The following is a 14,234-nucleotide window of genomic DNA, read 5'->3' as shown; positions in this document are numbered from 1 at the left end:
CAAGTTGTTTGTGTGTGAGAAAATGTGATTTACTAATAGTGATTATTTTAGTAGTTATTATTTTTATAAGGGAATAATTATTTCTGAATTGCTTTTTATATAATTCGATGTTTTTATAATACGAAACTAAAAAAATTATTCAGGAAGCACCTTTTCTCTACCAGAATATTGTATGTATAACCAAATATTAATACGTAGTGGAAATCTAATATAATTAAGATCGTTTGAAAAAACAGAGTGGTAGAAAGTTGATTCCCAATTGAACTATTAATTTATAATTGACATTTTGTATTGCATTATTAGTGATTGATATTTGAAATGTAAACCTGCCTTGAATACGTTTTAATAATAAGCCAAAAGAAAAATTTTATAAAGTGTTGTTGATTTACTTGTTGCTCTTTTAATAGATTTTTACACTTTCAGGCGCAAGTATCCGATACGATCTGAGGAAAATTAAAAAGTAGTGACAAATGTTTCAGATGCTGCTCAATTTCTCATTTACGCTTTAATTTTAAGAAATAATTTCTAAATTTTTATGTTGAGAGATGTATTTTTTTAATTACCCTATAATTTCTAGAAATTAAAAATGCGTGAAACTGCTTTAATTTCATTAAATTTTTCTACCACTTATCAAAATTTTCCAAATCGTTGCGATCATGATAATAAGAAATATTATAATAAGAAATTTTAAAAAATGGGGAAAAAATAATAGTTCCTGTTTAACCAAATTTTAATTCAACCACTAACTATTTAATTTTTTATTGATTATTAAAAAATATTATAGATAACGTATTACATCCTTGAAATTATATTACAATTAAAAAGTAATACAGGGAACGTAGCGTTTTTAAAAAGTGCTTAAAGGTGCTTATTTTTGATTTACATATTTTAGAAGCTCTTAAAGGTGCTTTTTTTATTCGGGGTTATAAATTCGGGGGTTGTTGCTTAATTTTCTATCTTTTAAAAAGAGATTTTTTCTTTGAAGTGTTGATTGTCGTTCTAAATTTCAAAAAATGCCTGATTTTTCCCAATTTTCTCTGCTATATTTATCAGAAACTAGTTATTTTATCATGATTATGTGAAGTTTGTGAAATTGGTTTTCAATTTTAATGATTTTATGTTCATAAATTTAGAACTTTAAACTATAGGAATAAAATTATTACTGCACAGATCCTAATTATGATTTATTTTTTTGGAAAGTGATTAAAAATATTTTTTGAGTGTTTAAAAAGTATTTAAAAGGTGCTTATTATTATTTGAAAAACCTTGTTACGCACCCTGTAATAGATATAGCAAATTCATGGAATTATATAGCAGTCATTTGAAAGTTTCCAGAATGGGACTAAGAAAGTTGGGGAAACTTAATTTTCTTTTTTTTATGCAAAAACGCAATAATAATGTTACATATTTCAACTTTCTTTAATATATAAAAAAATTATGTTCTTTTAGTTCACCATCATTAGTGAAGAGCATCAGGAATTTTTCAGGAAATTTGTAACTACATACACTTCTTACAAAAAGGTTTTTCATACTGTAAAATTTTATAACTTCTTGTTTCATGTATGCATTTCATGTTCTTTTAGTTCACTATTCCCAGTGAAGAGCGTCGGAATTATACGGCAATATATTACAAAACTATGCTAGCCGAGCTACAAGAGAAGATTCCACTGGTGAGATTTTATAATATTTGCTTTATAAACTAAATACTGTTTTATCAGATAAAATTTGTCTGATAAATAAACGTAACTTAAGCGTTAACCCTTTTGAAGGCCGTGCTAAGTATGCTTACCACCACGTTTTACCACTTTTAATTTAGGTTTCCATTTTTCAATAACTTCAGCTTTCTTGAAGTGAGTTTGAATAAAATTGGTAACCATTTGTCACTTTTAAAAAACGTATAAAATACTTAATTCCTTTTGAAGTTTGTAGCATTTAAGGAATTTATTTTATAAATAAAGAAAAATAAAAGTCAGTAAGTTCCTATTAGGTCATGTTAAATATATTTACCACCAAAAAAATGGCATTTTTATAAACTAAACGAGTTTTTTTTTTAATGTCAATTACCGTTCTTAAAACAATTTCAATTCCAAAAATACTTTAATTTACCTTTACTAGAAATAAAGGGCCCGTTAAAGGGTTAAGTGTCATCATTTTTCCTGAGAATCATATCGTAAAATTTTATTTTAAAAAAAACCTTTATAACAGACAGGCTTAAACAATTAATAGAGTAAGTAAACACAATATCACAGCGTCAACAAATAAACAAATTTTTTATATTCTCGAAAAAATAAATATACTGGTAGCAAATGTAATAAATTAATTTAATAACAAATTAGAATTAGAAAGAATCTTGTTAGTAATTGCGTATGAATAATAAGTATGAATATGCTTCCAGTTTAATACCATAGGAAAAAGTATACCGCGAAAGCTTCAAATACTGGTAAATATAACCAGTTCTTTAAACTGGGCATCTGGGACAACTTGCTGATCTGCACAAGAGTAGAACAAAATTATGGAAATACTTCTATACTATTCATTTTTCACGAAATACTTCGAGAATCATTTTATAACTTTAGAAGTAGTTAGGATATGCGATTTGCCACACATATCAATGAAGTTTAAATCTTTTAGACGTTTGAAGGAATACGTACGATAAATTACGAACAAAAAGAGTGGTTTTGAAAAGAAAAAAAAACTATTTTTTTGCCTATCACTTTACTACTATAACTACAGAAATATTCGATAAATTAAATAAAAAATTTTGAATAATTTTTAATTAATAATCAAAATATCATTTTAAAATTTAAAAAAAGAATTGTTAAAAATTGAACGAGCCTTGAACTCTATATAATAATTGGCTTTAAACTCTGAAGCACGCATAAAATCTGTAATCTACTTCGTGAAAAGTATTTAAAATTAAGTGATTGCGATATCCGACAAATTTTTATTTACTTTGCAGAATAACATACTATCAAGCGAATATTTTTTGTTGACGAATCAAATAGTCGGGAAAACTTCATTTTCTTTGTAGTTTACGACAATTACAACTACTTTGTTACGAATGTAGTTAACTACAATTATTTTTTTTTTAAATGTAGTGACTGCAAACCTGTTTGCAAATGTAGTTAACTACAACTACTTTTTTTTAAATGTAGTAACTGCAAACTACTTTGCAAATGTAGTTAACTACAACTATTTTTTTTAAATGTAGTAACTGCAAACTACTTTGCAAATGTAGTTAACTACAACTAATTTTTTTTTAAATGTAGTAACTGCAAACTACTTTGCAAATGTAGTTAACTACAACTAATTTTTTTTAAATGTAGTAACTGCAAACTACTTTGCAAATGTAGTTAACTACAACTACTTTTTTTTTTAAATGTAGTAACTGCAAACTACTTTGCAAATGTAGTTAACTACAACTACTTTTTTTTAAATACAGTGACAGCAAACTGCTTTGGAATTGTAGTAATTACTTCACTACTTTAAGGAGGTGAACTTACATTAAATACAGGGGAATAATTGAGAAATATTTATTCATGTTTAGGGGAGAGTCGGGTAGCCCCGCCCACTTAAGGAGTATTGCTTATATTTCTGTATAATATTGAGTAATAATCAATATTTTTGTTTGTTTCTATTGTTTTACCATCTAATTAAATAATGCAAAAAGAATAAACCAAAAAAGAATAGTTTAACTTAAAAAAATAGAATTTAAAAAAAAGCAAGTTTTTCAGCTCTTTTCAAAATGTGTCGGGTAGTCCCGCCCAGTTACCAAAATTATGTTTCTTGACTGTTTTTTCAGGTGTAAATGAAAATGACCAATGTATTGACTATAGATAAACCTCATTTATCATTTTTATCACAAAATTATTTTATTTATTACATATTTATATACTTTTAGTGAATTCTATCATTTAATAACAATCATTTAATAACAACAATATTTGTTGTTAAAAATGCATATAACATTCAAATTTGAAGCAATAAAATAATAATCTTTGAAACCGTACATTTATCAACGAAATAAAATTGGGCGGTGATACCCGACAATCATGTGAGCGGGGCTACCCGAAATCCAATTTTTTTGTAAATTTGTAATGACTCGAACAATTTTTCACATATAAACTTCTTTCTTTGTGCAAATTAAACTTAAGACTACATGCTTTAATGCTGTATGTATAGAAAAAATTATTTTTTTAGTATTAAACTGAAGTTTAATCGAAACATTAAACCAGTTTTTCTTAATTTCATGACTACTATATTCAACATATTTTCAAAACTATTGTTTACTATGTTAATTGCTGCATAAATACTTGAAACTTTGAAAATAATCTTTTTTTAATATAACAATTAATGTCTGATGGCTCTTTGACTTGAAAAAATATTCTATACATATGAAATTGACAGTGGGCGGGGGTACCCGCTGGGCGGGACTACCCGACTCTCCCCTATGTATAAAGAACGCAAGAAACTTTCACAAATTTTTCTCATTTTCCCAGAGCTTTTTACATAAAGCAGAATATTAAGAGCGATAATTTAAAATCTTTTATTAAAATTACCATACTGTAAAAAAAAGGGTTTAATTCTGTAATAAAAAAATTTTTTAGTGTATAATTTGCCTTTTTATTTGCATATAATATGGCAGATCACGGCGTTTTGAAGTGCTCTTTGGATTGGCAGTTTGGCGTTTAACACTATATATCGCAAGGACATTCTCTTCAAAGGGAATCAAGTTTCTAATACATTTCTGCGGATTTGCATGGGTGCACTCTATTATGCCCCATGTGTGACCCTTAATTTGTCTATAATTTTGTGTCTTGGTGTTGTAGTTTAATACGCTATAACGAAATCGCTCATGGGCAGCAATAGTGGAACAACTAAAAGAAATTAAGTTTTGAGATAAGTGCGTTTAAAGTTTTCATTACTAAGCAAAATGCATAAGAAATGCTTCAGCTTGCTTAAACAAAGATTACCTTCAAGTTGAATTATGAGTTGTGCAAGTATTGCTGCTGAAATAATGTGCATTTTCATATTTACATCCGTTCTTAGTCCAAAACGCGTGCTTTTTGAGTTGTGCCACTATTGCAGCCCATGAGCGATATGTTTGATCGATTCAAAATTATAGGTTAAAAGGACAGTTTCTCTTCCCTAAGAAAAGGAAAAGTGGTTTTACAAAGTATTTCTGCATATCATATATTCATATTATAATATCATAAATATTTATAATTGGATCCAATGTTAAGGCGTAGTACTTTTTTATAATTGTAATGGTACTTGATAGGAAAAAAATATCGTCATGATATGATATGAAATGCATACTATCACTTTTTACTAGTAAATAATATTAAATTAGATATATGTCTTACTCTATTTATAAATAAAACATACTTTGAACTTGACACATATTTTATTTTCTTTAGAAAACAAATATACAGATGTTAAGGATATCACAGCAATATTATTATTTAAGTATCAAATTCTTGATTAACAATTTTCAGACATTGAAAAAATAACAGTAATATAATTATTCAAATGTCAAATTTTTGATCATCAGTTTGCAGTTTTTAATGTGTCACAGCAAAATAGTTATTTGAATGTCGAATTCGTGATAAACAGTTTGCATTCGATAAATCAATACAACGATAAAGTTATTTGATGTCAAATTCCAACAAATTATGCAGGTGTTGAAGACTTGCAGTGATAAAATTATTCGAATGTCAAATTCTTGATAAACAGTTTTGAGTTGTTAAAGCGTCACAATAATTCAGTTATTTGAATATTCAATTCTTGAGAAACTGTTTACAGTTGTCGACAGGTAACAGCAATATATTTCCTTGATTGTCAAACTCTTGAAAAATAATTTACAGATTTTGAAGAGTCACAACAACATAGATATTTGGACGTCAAATTCTAGATACATAGTTCTTAGTTATCAAAGATTCACGGCAATATAAATATTTGAATGCCCAATTCTTGATAAACAGTTCGCAGTTGTTAAAGCGTCACAGCATATGGTTATTAGAAAATTAAATTCTTGATAAATAATTGACAGATGTGGAAGCGTCACATCAGTGTAATTATTTGAATGTCAGACTCTTGATAAATAATTTGCAGATGTTAAAGAGTCACAATAATGTAATTACTTGAAAGACGAGTTTGGGAAAAATAATTCATAGTTGTTAAAGAGTCACAGTTGTGTTATGTTTGAAAGTCATGTTCTATAGGAAGAGAGATTTACAACTTTTTAGGTGTTATAGTCGTGATTTACTTCCAGACCAGTCGTGATTTATTTCCTTTTGAACAATCTTCTGAACATTCTAGAGAAGAAACAAAAGCATCCCTGCTCTTCTTGTTCAGATTGTTCATTGATTGTTAGTTCAATATCACTTCGTTCCCAAAAATCTCTTTCCTCTCTTAAAGGACAATCACGATTTTTCAATCTAAAATTTAAAAATAACATTCACTTTATTAGAAACTCAATGCAATCATGTTTTGTTACAGAAGCTTCTTTTTCAAATAAAAAAACTTTTTGTTTAGAGTAAAACGCGTTTAAAATCAGCGAAATTTTCTAATGCACAGATTTCAAAAAGTCAATTGAAGCTTTTCAATGGTAGAAACCGTTACCTGACTTACACTGAGAAACAAATTCATGATGGATTTATTAGAAAGATTTTAGTTTTCAGCTTTATTGTTTTGTGCAAATTTTCTTGATTTAAAACTTTTGCATTAATAAATTAATTTTAATTGCTTGAAATCAGTTAAAAATATTCAAAATGATTTTTCTGTTAGTTTTTTTTAATCAATTTAGCCATAGTAAAATACATCAATAGAGTGAGGAGCGCCAAAAAAAAAAAAAAAAACTTTTTTAAAAAAGTACATTATCAAACAAAAATCCCCCCCCCCAAATCAAGAAAAACACAAAATAAAACAGAAATGATAACATTATAAAGCGATAAGTGAGAACGGTCGCTTATTTATGAACATTTTGCAATAATGATTTAAATATGTTTTCGTAACTAAGTTGGAAGATTACAAATTATGAAATTAAACTGTAAATAGACATTAATGGGATATATTTTGGAGGCACATTCTTACTGAAGTATAGAACCACATTTGATTTCTCGGTTACTTTGGATTGGCCCGAATACTGGACTTGCGCAAGGTAATAATATTTTACACTGGATAATTCAAAATTTTGAAGAAATAAAAAGGTGAAGATTAAATACAAAATTCTTATTCGATGGTTTTTTAGAGAAATCATTCACATTTATTAAAAAAATATTTATTGAATATTGAAGGAGGTTAATTTTCAGTTACAGAATTTTTTAACCACGGATTTAACTGAATTGGATTTGCACATGTTTAAAATATAATTCTAGATAACAAAAAGAACTTTTTGTATATATATGTATATATAAATGAGCAAAAATGAAAATCATTACTTTACATATGTTCTAAAACAATGTCTATATTTAAAACGTTTCGAAAAAGCTTAAATACCTCTCGTCCTTAATGCCATATTCGATGGAGTCCTTATCATGTATTACATCCAACTTATATAATTTTGCAATTTTTTCCTCCGAGAATAAATAAGTTGGGTAGGTAAAGATATCTCTAGAAGTAAAAATAAAGGAAAAAAGAAAAATTAAACTTAACATTAAGTTCAATATAGTGTTTTTGTTTAATAAGTTTGTTATTAAAGATAAAATATATTTATCAACTAACCAACTATTAGATGTCTTAAAAATATTTGGAGAAGTATTTATTTTAAATACTTGTTTTAATTATTTATTTGATAAAAAAGCATGTCAATCATCGTAAGAGTGATAGTTAAAGTAGCAATAATAAGTAAATTCCAAAATTGCGTCTATGGAATATCTAAAAATATTTTACAGTTAAAAAAAGTATGTTTGCCATTTAGTTATTAACCACATTCATTTTTTTTTATCTAAAATTTATGAAACAGATTTTGTTTTTTATTCAATTCATATTGTTTTTTCGGTAATTCTTTTATTGAGAATAGTCTATGGAAAAATGAATAATGTTTATATAGAAAATACTTTAAAACAGTGTTAAATAATGAGTTTAAATCTACAACAAGTATGTTCTGATGTAATTCATTTTAAAATTATTTTGTATCAGAATAAACGTCTTTTCTTGTGTAGAATTGTTTAGATCTCTTAGACCTTTAACTACTTCATAAAAATTTAGTTTTTTTACGAATTTTGAATTCTTTTCTGAAAATTGGTTTATACCAGTGACTTTGTCCTTCCTTTAGCATTTGTATTTTTAATTATTTTACTTTATTTAGCAAATTTTTGCGAATTTAATCTACGTAAAATTGTTTAAAAAGACTAAAATGTTTTTTTTTTTTTTTTTTTGGCAAAGCGAAGAATTTAATTTTATAAATAAACGGACGTATTCATTTGATTCATGCACAATAAATTCATTTTAAATCACCTGTACCATTGAATCATAAGGATTTAAAAAAAAACTTAAACTAATCGGCAAATTTGTTGTCATTTAACTTTTTATGTCAACTTTTTATTCTAAAATAGTTGCGAAAATAATATTTGAAATACGTCAAAAAAAAAAAAAACTCTGACACTGAAGCTCGTTTTAACTAAAATATTAAACTACCATTAAGAAAAGAAAAATAAAAATGCTAATTATCATACCTAATGAACTCCTCATCTCTATCATCCTGAACCTCATTATCCTCAATCTCATAATCCTCAACCTCACCAACCTCTACCTCATCATCCTCAACATCATCAGAGGTTTGCACCTCAGCTTTCATCTCCACCATATACTCTTCACCACTAAAATTATAAAAAGAATATATTTTCTTAAATATTTCAGAAGCTAATAGATTTTTATTAAAAACAAATTGTGTGACATCCAGTGATTTAAGTGATCTTTGAATGTGACTTCCAGAGTTTCTTTAGGTTTAGAGCAGTCTTTCTCAAAGTGGGCGATAACGCCCCCTTGGGGGCGTTTGAAACCTAGAGGGGGGTGTTAAGGGGCCCAGAAAAATACGGGGTGATGATGTGTTTTAGGGGGCGATGTATAATTTGTAATTTCATTTACTTTATATAGTATTTTAAATTTCACTAAAATTAAAACCAACCTACTACACAATAACGAATAATTAGTTTATATTTCTACCCTGTATGATGTTATAAAAACTTAAAATACTTAACATAGATTTAGTAGGATAGCCCGCACACCGTAAGCAATCAAGTTGTAACAAGTTTCTGCGGATAGATAAAGGAACATGATCGATGATAGTTAAAAAATTAGAGCAATTTTACCTTAATTACATTGCACCAGAACGAAGCGATGAAGCCTTCAAGACCATTTGAGTAAATTGCATCCGGATAAGAAGGACAAAAATGTAGCCTATTTTCAAGATCTGGAAAAGAAGCATAATGCTCAGCCAAGTGTATCGAAACTTTTTTCGATGGCTGCTAAGCAAGACGATGACGGACTTCGAGCTTCATACAATATCTCTCTGTTAATTGCTCAAACAGGTAAACCACACACCATCGGAGAAAAGTTAATTTTGCCGGCGAAAAAAGAAGTTATAACTACTGTGCTCCATAATCCAGCGGCAGATATAATTCGAAAAATGACTTTGAGCAATAGTTCTGTCCAAAGACGAATTGATGAAATGGCTGAAAGCATTGAAAAGTCATTGCGCAATCATCTGAAGACTAGTAAATTTTCAATTCAGTTGGATGAGTCCACTTTGCTAACTAATGAAGCATGGTTGTTGTTTTACGTGAGATTTATTAAAGATGAAAAAAAATGTCAAGAACTTTTATTTGCTAGAAATTTAAAGACAGACACGAAAGGAGAAACCGTATTTAAAACACTGGAAAAGTTTTGTGATGAAAAAAGAATTCCGTTGAAGAATATTATATCAGCTGCTACAGATGGTGCTCCAGCTATGACGGGGTGTCAAAAAGGCTTCATATCGTACTTAAAAAAGAAAATTCCTGATGTGCTTGCTGTACATTGCGTTATACATCGACAGCATTTAGTTGCTAGAAATTTAAGTGAACGACTATTTCAATCATTGCAACTTGTCTTCAGAGCAGTCAATAAAATCCGAAACAACTCTTTAAATGACAGATTATTTAATCAGCTTTGTGTTGATAATGATGAAGATTTCAACAGATTGATCTTTCACACAGAAGTGCGTTGGCTATCAAAAGGAAATTGTCCTACTTGTTTTTACAATCTGTTTGACTCTGTCATAGAGTTCTTGGAAAACAAAGACACAGAATTGCGCGAAAACCTCATCACATCAAAGAATGATATCGCATACCTGACAGACCCTTATACATTGCTTAACGATATGAATCTCCAACTTCAAGGCGATGACTTGAACTTAATAAAAACAAAAAATGTCGTCGCTGCTTTCGTAGCCAAGCTGCTCTTACACAATAAGAATTACGGCAGACGTGAGTTCCATAATTTTCCAAATTTATCAGTATCCTGCAATAACGACGACTTGCTCGTCTACTACCAACATTTGGAAAATCTTGACAATGATTTCATTGAAGGATTCCAGGACATTTTGAAATTGGAAATATCAGACTGGGTGTTAGATCCTTTTTCAAATGTCAACATAGCAATATCACCCCACTTGGAAGAAGAACTTATAGAACTGACAATGAACGAGGAAATAAAAATCAAATACAAAAATGGCTACCAACAATTTTGACTACAAAAGTCAATTCCGCAGTTGTACCCTGGATTGTGGTCTAACGTTGAGCGATTTAGGATAGCATTCCCATCGTCATATTTGTGTGAACATGGATTTAGCGCTGTTACAACGCTGCTTACTAAAAAGAGAAATCATTTGCAAGTTACCAAACGCGGCGACTTACGATTGTTTCTGAGTAAAATCGAACCTGATATCAACAAACTTATTAAATATCATCAAATTCATCCATCTAATTAGATTAGTATAAAAACGAAAACTGATTACATGTTGTTTCTTTTAATTTGATTAAAATATATTATTAATATTATAAAGTTGGGTTTTATTTGCTCTCACTGGTAAAAATTTCTAGTTTAGAATGTAAGTTTAAACATCAGAACCGACTAATACATATAACTAAATTAATTAAAGTAATGGAATTGTGGTTTTTAATTTTTAGGGGTGTATAAAAAATGGGGGGCGCTGAAAAATAATTGATTTCCAAAGGGGGCGGTAAAGGAAATAAGTTTGATAATCACTGGTTTAGAGTGTGGTGCAAAATAAAAATGAGCTTCTTAAAAACTTTTGATCTAAATATCGGATTTTCTCCAACTAATATGTAAACTAATGGTTCACCCTTATAAAGCCTTTTATTTTATACATATTATAATTACATTTACAGAAATCAGACACAAATACATGCATTCTCTGAATATGTCTATTTTCAATGGGTTCGAATTTTTTACCCTAAAAGTTTGAAAAATAATCTGCAAAATGTTGTCCTAATAGAGGAGTTAAGAGGGCGGCTAAAAGTTTGCATCCTCAATTTTAAATTTGCATATTTCGCTATGTCACTAGAATTATTGCTGCGAATTATTAACAAAAATCGCAGACATGCGTATAAATCCAAAGGTAAGTTCTAGTACTTTACAGTCAAACCTCGCTATAGTGAACCTTCAAAGGACCGAAATTTCGGTTCAAACCGTGAGTTTACAATATCCGCACTGCAAACAATTTTAACTATTTTTCCCGAACTGCTCCCTTTTATTACACATTATTTAAATAAACGACCAATAAAAAGAAATATAAAAATGATTGAAAAAAAATTTGTAATAACAAAAAAAAAAAATTTTTAACTTTTATTTTTTACTATTCTTTGTCTTGCGTACGAAAAATTTAGGGATGGCCTTTATTTAGGGGTGGGAAACTGAAATAGAAGAAGAAAACAAGAAAAATGCTTATGACTACAATCCGTACTCGTATTTTATGAAAAAAATTCAAAATTACCAAAAAATGAAGGGAAAAAAAGTCATTCGAAGACCGAAAAAAGTTCATAATATCCAATTTACTCTCTTCTTTCGGTTCACTATATACACAAAAAATAATATTATATGTGTACAGTAAGGGGCGGGGGCGAACATTTCGTTCACTATATCCGGGAGTTCACTGTAAACCATGTTCACTATAGCGAGGTTTGACTGTATTTCATTCATTCGCTCATTCATTTCATTGCTTTTTAATTGTGTGTTTGCTTTTTGTGTGATTATTTCAGGTACTCTAAAAGGGTACCCTTTCTTGAAAAAAAAAGAAGGAAAATAATGACAAAAGCTTTGAAAATTTTAAGGATAACTACTTACTCCTCAATCTCATCCAAATCAAAATAATCCCCTTCGAATTCATCATCGAATTCGCTACCATCCTCACAAGCTAAAATATTAATTAAAATAAAATCTGAATAAAACATAGTTTTGAAAATAAATCTCTCTTAAATAAGTTATGAAATAAATGTTTCTTCCATTTAGTAATAAAAGAAAATTTAACATACTACCGTACGTACAATCTTTCGCAACTTATATTTAAATTCAATTTAAAAGGTTGAAAATCTTCTTTGAAAAAGATAGATATTTTTGAAAAAGAACATTTTAATAAAATAATTAAGTGAATGATTCATGTGATATATTGATGCCATCATAATTCAATCATGTGATACAATGATTGATTATGTGGCATACAATCAAGCATTGTATCACATACAAAGATTGTACCAAATACAGAAGGAAAAAAAAAATTCTAACAAATTACAAGACTGCATCGTCATTTAAACTGCTTCTTTAAACTGTAACTGTCACGTATATTTCTTTAACAGAGAAATAAAACATAGTTTCTAAATGATAATGTCTGGATTTATCAAACACGTTAATTATTAATAAGCGAAAAAAGGATTAAAAAAAATTTTCTTCAAAGCATTAAAATTTTTTTAAAAAAATTACTACAGTGGAAAAAATGTAGCGTAACTTAACACTGAAAATAGTGGCAACTTTTTTACACCAAGTGGTTTTCTACTACACCAAGAGCCGAGAATACTTCCTGATGTAGTGAAACACTAAGAATGTTTTGTTACACTTCTTGGTGAAAAGTAGACACTAAGAATTTATAATTGCAGTAGAGTAAGAATAAGTAAATAATACTATAAAGTAATAATATACATAAGAATAAGTAAAGTTTTAGTGACATTACAGTATAAAACAAGAGTTATAAATTTATGGTTTATATGTACAATATTTCTTAAAATAAAATTAGTTTGTGAATCAAACATAAACAAAGCACAGAGAGAATAATTATCTGAATTTGAGCAAGGCTCAGCAAAACTTATGCTGATAGAAATTAAATAGTATAAAATTATTTAATTCAATTGGCAGATTTATGAACACGTTCTTATGCGAACATAATTATCTTTATTTTACAACTAAAAATATACATACCTTTTCATAACTGTTCAGCATCATGCATTTCGTTCAGCATTTCAATATCGAAATCAAACTTTTTACCTTCTCTCGTCGATTGTTAACCAAAAATATATCTATCTTTTAACGATTTCCAAATTTTGGCAAAGTTTGGAGAAAACGTTTCACAAATGGAGTGAAAGCATCAGAGCTTGGTGTGAGCTTTATCATTTATTGTAGTTTAGATTTAGCTATATGCTCTAACGTGTGTGCAAATGCTCGTTCGGTATTAACTTAAAATGACTCACAGTTTTTGAACATCTAATTCGGATAATATTGCACCACATTCTTTCAGCGAGGATTTAAAACACTTAAATGGGTAAATAGTGCTTTCTATCGTAATATTTTATTTGTTTTTACTTTGTCTTATTTTTTATTTTTGATGCTTTTATAAGATATAGAAAAACATAAATCCTAGAATAGCCCAACCCGCGGCGATTTTTTTAAATCTCGCCAAACCACGTTTCCGAGAGGTATTTTAGAGAATTTTAATAAATAAATCGTTTAAAAAAATCGTTAATTATTTAATTGTTTGAATAAATTGTTAATGTTTAAATAATTTTTAAATTTTTTTTATAGTAATCAAAAAGCAACGTTGAGCCCAGTACTAATCACCAACTTGGCGAGATCTCAAATAGTCGCCAAGAGGTGGGCTATTCTAGGATTTTACCCATCATTATTATATTTCTCGGTAAAAGTTTACAATTTGGTTGACCTACTTATTTTGGCGTTTTTTAAAA

The 14,234-nt window shown here is 28.5% G+C and overlaps 1 protein-coding gene and 1 long non-coding RNA gene across 3 annotated transcripts in view; one reads left to right on the top strand and one right to left on the bottom strand.

Annotated features, from left to right (window-relative positions):
* Window positions 1–14,234, top strand: part of LOC107442754 (neprilysin-1) — a 99,498-nt gene that overhangs the window by 53,927 nt on the left and 31,337 nt on the right. For both annotated transcript variants that reach the window (XM_087157909.1, XM_087157910.1), the window contains exon 9: window positions 1,584–1,670. In XM_087157909.1, the coding sequence (XP_087014035.1) occupies window positions 1,584–1,670 (87 nt within the window). The remainder of the gene's footprint in view (window positions 1–1,583; window positions 1,671–14,234) is intronic.
* LOC139424916 (uncharacterized) lies at window positions 5,389–12,483 on the bottom strand. Its single transcript, XR_015431475.1, has 4 exons — window positions 12,349–12,483; window positions 8,711–8,822; window positions 7,501–7,614; window positions 5,389–6,440 (listed from the first exon to the last, which is right to left on the bottom strand). It is a non-coding gene; the product is annotated as an uncharacterized LOC139424916 (long non-coding RNA).

The sequence above is a fragment of the Parasteatoda tepidariorum genome, chromosome 2, assembly GCF_982258835.1.
Source record: "Parasteatoda tepidariorum strain Cologne lab strain chromosome 2, Ptep-v5.0, whole genome shotgun sequence".
NCBI classification, from domain to species: domain Eukaryota; kingdom Metazoa; phylum Arthropoda; class Arachnida; order Araneae; family Theridiidae; genus Parasteatoda; species Parasteatoda tepidariorum.
This window is presented reverse-complemented; position numbering and strand designations above follow the sequence as displayed.